General features: G+C 31.9%; 1 protein-coding gene across 4 annotated transcripts in view; it reads left to right on the top strand.

The window, feature by feature from the left end:
- The first annotated feature begins 1,178 nt into the window (after window positions 1-1,178).
- Window positions 1,179-7,339, top strand: part of LOC106468010 (cyclin-dependent kinase-like 4) — a 32,392-nt gene continuing 26,231 nt past the window's right edge. For 2 of the 4 annotated variants that reach the window (XM_022396290.1, XM_022396288.1), the window contains exons 1-4: window positions 1,261-1,539; window positions 2,282-2,477; window positions 3,240-3,361; window positions 4,826-4,898. In XM_022396290.1, coding sequence (XP_022251998.1) covers window positions 1,517-1,539; window positions 2,282-2,477; window positions 3,240-3,361; window positions 4,826-4,898 — 414 coding nt within the window. In that variant the 5' untranslated portion in view covers window positions 1,261-1,516. Of the gene's footprint in view, window positions 1,540-2,281; window positions 2,478-3,239; window positions 3,362-4,825; window positions 4,899-7,339 lie in introns of all 4 variants that reach the window. The other 2 variants (XM_022396289.1, XM_013928406.2) reach the window with 2 other exon arrangements.

The following is a 7,339-nucleotide window of genomic DNA, read 5'->3' as shown; positions in this document are numbered from 1 at the left end:
ATGTATTGTTTTGATATATATAAGTTGTTCGGGCTTTTTCATCTAAAAAATAGCGACATTAATTTTTTGACGACCTAATATTTCTGATCACTTATGGCTCACGAAATGTATAATTTTCACACAAATGAACTAAGGGTGATTGACGTTGGCTTTTAGCCTAATCGTAGCTAATATGTCATAATGTTTTACAAATGAGAATTTGAGGTCTATAAATTCTGTATTAGACTTTGAGCAATTTAACATGATGTTGCTTACATGTTACGATTACACTTAGTGCCTTGTACTCGCGTTGTGAATTTCTGTATTAAACACTGTAAGCACGTCAAATACATACTACCTAATCTTTTCTGTGTGTGTATGTGTATATGCAATACACTGGAAGCTTACAAAGAGCGGCTCATAATCTATTCATCGAAATAAATGCTTCATCTTCCTTATTAGTTCCTAATTAAGAAAAACTTTATTCCACGAGAATGATTCCATCACTTATTCGTTTGTTTCTCTTTAGCATAAATCTAGACAATGGGCTATCTGCGCTCTGTTCACCGCAAGGGGATTAGAACCTCAAATATTAGCGTTGTAAGTCCATAAAATTACCGCTGCAGCCCACCTCTCTCCCAGTAGCTCAGCGGAAAACCGGGTTCTGATATTCATGATGGACAAAACACACATGGCCGATTGTAGAGCCGTATGTTTAATAACAAACAAACTGACAATTGGCCGACAGGGGGATTTTTATTGTTATAACTAAAAATCAACTTCACAAAGAACATTACTGTGAGCGCAAACAGAAGTTTACTGGCCTCAACAAATACTTTAACAAAGATGTGGTACTTGTTATACTTCTTCGAAAAGTCCCCCGATGGGTCAACGATAAGTTTAATAGCCTACAACGCTAAAATCTGAGATTCAATTTCTAACGATGGACAGAGCGCGTATAGCCTATTGCGTAACTTTGCGCTAAAACCAAACCAAACCAAACCTAATCTTTTCTAATATTACGGTCGTAACTTTTCAGTATATCATAAAACTCATGCTTTTCTTTCAGTTTAAAGTTATTTTAATCATAATTGACATATCTTTTAAGTTTTGCTTTTAGATTTGAAGACATTAAAACACAATAGATATGTTAGCCACGTGCTTTTCAGTTGTGATGTTATATGCAGTACTGTGACGCACTTTTGTATTTTTATTACTATGGCAACTATCGAATGCAAACATTGTTCTAACGGTGGTAGTAAATGGTACGACTGCTTGTGTCGATACGTTGCTAAATTTGTGTACAAGATAAGCCTGCCGCTGTGATATACGCAAGATGTCTTAAGGTTGCTGGTAGATCAAATATTTTTGAGGGATTAGTTGCTAAAATAACTTAAAGTAAAAATAATTAGGAAAAATTGAAAGTCGAACAATATTTGATCGTAATGTTTGTTACTTAAACTTAAAGTATAATAATACATTTATCACTGATATATGAAGTGTTTTATCATATCGTAGAGAGCATTTTTTTGCATTAATGATTAAATCTTTAGTGTATAGGTAAGTATAGGCCATCGATCATTTTCAGTTGTACTGTGTATGTATGTGTGTGTGTGTGTATGTTGAGCTTCACACACAGTTTTGGACAAAAATGTTTAACATTTTTATGTCAGCATTTGTCTCCTACAGAATATTAATGAATAAAACAATTTTGAAATGGTGAAAGGGTCTCAAAATGGGGTAACGCGGGTCGGGAGCTCTCAGGCTGACTGAACCAATTTGCTTAAAACGTACAAATAGGTGTTAAGGTTTTCTCAAGACTGGATCTTCGGATTTGCATGAAATTAGCATGGTCATGTAAAGGATCGTTCAAGATAGACATCTATATCCAGATTTTCTGAATTGTAATATTAGTTCTTAGAACTGGCTGCATAAGTTTACATGAAAGTTGACATGTCCATAAACAAAAATCTGCTTTCAAATTTTGGAAATTGTAAAATTTCATCCCCATATGAGGATGTTTTGGGCTCTCAGGATGCACTTTAAAAAATTAAAGTTTAAATTTACAAGAACATGTAAATTGTCATTCAAAATAAGAGTGCAAAATGTTTTGCATAATGTTGTTTTTGATGAGTTTTCATGAATAATTTATCAGGTATTATTATTTTCTTTACTGTTGAAGACTTGTTAAAAGTTATATAAATTTAATATTCTAGTCATTTTTTTTATACTATGATATATTATTACTGTTCTAATTTATATATATATGTATATATATATATATATATATATTATTTTCCAGAAAACATAGAAATCATTGCAGTTCAGTGATGGAAAAATATGAAAAAATTACAAAAATTGGTGAAGGATCATATGGTGTTGTATTTAAATGTCGCAATCGTGAAACTGGACAACTTGTAGCTGTCAAAAAATATGTGGAAACAGAGGATGATCCACTGATTAAGAAAATTGCATTACGAGAAATACGAATGCTGAAGGTTAGTTTTTGCTTTTACTTAATATAGTTTCTTTAGCTACAAATAAATTTGAATGTTTATTTTAGAAACTTACTTGTAAACTTAGTCATACATTAATTAATTTTATGTATAAGATGAGCTGTAGCAAAACATTCAGTAAAAGCCATTTTCATTACCTTAGAAGTATGTGATGACATAGAAGGACCACTCTTGGTATTAATGACACTTCTTCTCCCTTACAAGTTCTCCCTTCTTCTTACAACATCTGGGGTAATATTTTGATCAGCACACACACACACACAAAAGAAATACAACAGAATTAGTGTACACTATAGCTTAGCCTGTATTTTAGGAATGACAAAATCTTGATTTGTTTTGAAGCAGAATAAATTTTAGTTGATTTTCAAATAATTAAGTTATATTACTTACATTTAAATGAAATACATTTATCACCTAACTGTATTCAAGTAGTAATTTTTAAATAAAATTCTAATACTATTTGTTTTAAAAATATGTAGGATTATGGAAAACCAAATTCTGTTTTTCAGCCTTTTTTTTTCACATTTGTGGAGCTCATTAATAGTACAACCAAATAAACAGCTTGAAAAATGTTTTGAAAATGCATAATGTCAAGAACCCAATATTTACATACATAACTTTACTTGCTGTAAAAGTGAAATAATTATAAGAACTAGTGATCTTAACCTCCAGCATTTTGATGTGGTACTTGCCTGTTGATTTTCACATCAGTCGTTATGTTTGTATTTATCTCATCTTACATAGCACCTGAAACATCCCAACCTGGTGAACTTGATTGAAGTGTTTCGCCGTAAAAGAAAACTGCATATGGTGTTTGAATATTGTGATCATACTGTCTTGGATATTTTGGAGAAAAATCCTAGAGGGTTTGTATTTATATTATTTTTTAAGGACTTCTATTCAACATTAAGCTATAATCATTCATATTATGTCTAAATTAATTAATTGGTTAGGATGTGAAAGCTAGATTTAATAGTTTTCATATCATCAATGTCGAGGATGTGGCAAACAACATTCATTCAAAAGCAACTGAAATTCTATTTTCTGAAAGTTTACATGAAAAGACTCTCTAGCAGGATATTTATTTTAGTAGATTGTAACTATACTTGAAATAATAGATTTAAATATCTTCACCTGGACTTTAATTCAGCAGAATAGGTATTTTGGCTCAATACATTTTAAATGTGTTTCTACTGGGTCGTATGATATTGGTTCATGTGTGTTTTGTTCTTTTAGTTCTATAGGGAAATGTTAACACATTCAGAATCTTTTTTTATGTGTTTTAATGATTTGAATGCCTAAAATCAACTTTAGATGTGCAAATTTTGCAATAAATAATATATCTTTTGAGTCATCCAGACAATAAAAACACCAATCATTTATTTCTGTATGAGTAATTAAATTCTTATTTAGTTAAATATGAGATACGCTTCTATCAGCAAATCATGCATGTTATGAATCATATTTAAAAAATATATAAATATGTTTAATGAATGTTTCATGTAACAAATATCTGAGAAACATTAATGATCAGTAGTGTCTTTTAATGTTGTATTTCCTAACATATCTGAAGTTCATGAATGTATTCTAAAATAATAGTGTGTATAGATAGTAAAAACAACTGATTAAATAAACATATCCCACTATTTTTATGACTGCTTTTCTTCATTCTAGTGAATTAGTTCTAGTTAATGAGAGTATGTATATATAAGGATACCAGCAGCTGAATAGTATTACTAAGGGGTCATTCATAATTTATTCCATTTTCATAAGTGTACAAAACACTTTTTTGTGATCCACCCCCTCTGAAAGTATACACATGCATGAAATGGCAAAGTTTTTTAAAGAGATATCAGACATTAGTCATTACATATAGGATACTGAGAAATAGAAAGTGTGTTCAACTCCATATAATTTGATGAAGTTGTTGCTGGTCAATATTTTTGCAAGTTATATATTGATAGTAAATGATGCCCTTTTGACATCTTTTTGAAAAGCATACACAAGCTCTTATCCTCCTCAATCACACCATTTTGTACCTTTGTGTAAATTGTGAATGACCCCTTAATACATCCAGTAGATAGCACTGCTAAATATACCCTGTAGATGGCACTGTTAACTGTAGACAGTAGTTATCATTTTACCATAAATGAGACAACTGTAGTATATATACACAGAGTTATGTAACTGAGGTTCACGATTTAAAATGTAAATGTGATATATTTTTGACATGGTATTTATTGGCACAGAAACAATAAGACTTGATGAATATGAGTACTAAGCTCTAATTATACTAATATAAATGTATAATGTTTACATTGTTTTTCCAGAGTTCCAGATCAACTAACTAAGCGTTTAATATGGCAGACATTACAAGCTGTGAACTTCTGCCATCAACACAATGTAAGTGTGATCAAGCCATATTCAGAACATTGCGTCTTCTCTGAATAACATATTCTGATCCATTTAAAATATTTCCCTGACTGCAAACTGACCAACTTCCATCGTTATCCAAAGTTGTTTACAAGAGAACATTTGTATCTTATTCAAAGTATAAGTCGAAAGGTTTTTTAATTTTAAGAAAAGTAAATAAATAAATAAATCAATGTATATATATATTGAAAGTGATGGCAGCAAAACAAGTAGAATTGCATAGTTATGGAAAAAACAGTCTACAAAAGTCAACCTAAAACATTACTGTTTACACAACATAGACTCTGATTTTACTAACTTATAATCTATATTAACAAATTTTCAAACAAAATTTAATATTGGTTAACAATAAATAATATAGTTCTGAATATGAAATAATAATAATAAAATAAATAAATAAATTTTATAATAAAATACATGACCAAAAGTGAATAATGCATCAAGAGATATAGCATCAGAATTATGCTCTATACGTCATAACATTAATGTTTCTAAATGTAAGATTTCCCACTGCTGACAATGTGAAGCTCTGTAGTGGTGGGCTTTTTACTGAATAATAGAATATAAAAACATGGTATATTGGAAGAGAAGCATGCTTCAAAAACTAGAAATACCAGAGACCAAAAAAAAGAAGAAATTGAAGAAAGGTTGTCATGTTCAGGATCAGTGTAAAGACTGTTTGATTGTAACTTTACAAAACAGAATTTTTTAGTTGACAGAATTCTGTGCAGAACATGCATTGTAAATTTTTCAGCTCAGTAAAGATCAAAAAGTAGCATATGTTTAACATAAGAGTAAAGAAAATGCATTTTATCAGAATAGTTAAAACCTTCAGTTATAGAGGCAAGTCATCCATTAGCTTTTTATTAACATAACATAAACTTTAAGGACACCAAGGGACCTGTTGGTCTATCTAGGTTATCCTGTCTGCTAACCTAAACTAAACTTTAAAAAATAAAATAAAACTCAAAGCCAGCCTTTATCATTAAAATAGTTATCAAACCTTTCCTTAAACTACCTTAAATTTACTGAATCTACCACATCTGATTCCCATTCCAAAGGCCAACCACCCTGTTAGAGAAATGAAACTGTCTTAGCTGAAAATGATTCCTTCCCTGCCAATGTATGCACAAAAAACGTTTGTACAAGGTTAAAGCACACTTTCCAGTGGTTGAATATTGGAGTAATGCACACTGTCAGTGGTTGATTGTAGCATTTTTGTATTCTTATTTTATAGATTTAAATATTTTGATGGAGATGTGGCAGTGCTCGAATTGTGGCTACTTAATAGATGAAACTTCATAGATATTGTTACGTCTGTGTTCGCTTGTTAATTTTTCATAGAAATTCTTTCTGAGAAACTTCAGCGATTCAAGTCCTTTCTTAAATAAAACTAGTTTATTCTTTCTCAATTCAACTTTGCAATACACTTAATTTCCACAGGTACTTTAACTTAAACACACGCTAGAATTCACAACGATTCACGCACTTTACTTACGGCTTGACTCGATTATCTGTCTCTATATCTCTCTGTCTGCAGTTCAATTCCGAATGAATGTCTCCTTTATCTGGCGCACTTATACACAATAAAAGTGCGTGCGTAGCACGTTATAGCCTCTTCCCAAATGTTCTAGACACTCATCACGTGTTACCAGCGTCACGTGACTTCCACTGTCGTAACACTGCCCCTTCCTTAGTATTGTTCGTCCCGAACAGTAGCCACTTAAATTAAACCAATAGATAATTAACAATAACTTAATTAAATGTACAGGATTTACAAACACAAAATTAAAATTCAACAAAGTCTCTTAATTTTACGGGACGTATCTTCTTCTGTACTGGTCTCTGTCTTGTTGGCTTCTGCTTCACGTAAAGTTCATCTGCTCTATCAGGAAATGTTCTGTTATCTGTAACAGTCACATCAGTGGTAGTAACTTCATCAAGGGCTTCACTGTTTCCCTTCTGAAAACCGAGTAGAGTTTCTTCTTCAATAGTGACTTTTTCAAGTGACACGTCTTCAGTGGCATCTTTTGTTCAGCTGTTCACTTCATCCCAACTGAAATGTCCTGGACCATTATAAAGCCAAAGCCTGTTGGCTTGCACCACCTTTGGCTTACCTCTCCGACCACATTTTATTCGGAAAGTCACGTCTGAGAGACGATCCACTATGTCATATGGGCCTTCTCATGGAGAAGACAACTTAGGAGACTTCCCTTTGGTCTTCCTGGGTATATACAACCACACCATGTCTCCTGGTACAAAGCTGACTTCAGTAGATCTCTTATCATAACATAGCTTCATGGAATCAGCAGATGTTTTGAAGTTTGAATGCACTTGATGGTTTCGATACCCATGGTGGGCAGAGCACAGATAGCCCATTGTGTAGCTTTGTGCTTAATTACAAACAAACA

The sequence above is a fragment of the Limulus polyphemus genome, unplaced genomic scaffold (assembly GCF_000517525.1).
Source record: "Limulus polyphemus unplaced genomic scaffold, Limulus_polyphemus-2.1.2 Scaffold2831, whole genome shotgun sequence".
Lineage (NCBI taxonomy): Eukaryota > Metazoa > Arthropoda > Merostomata > Xiphosura > Limulidae > Limulus > Limulus polyphemus.
This window is presented reverse-complemented; position numbering and strand designations above follow the sequence as displayed.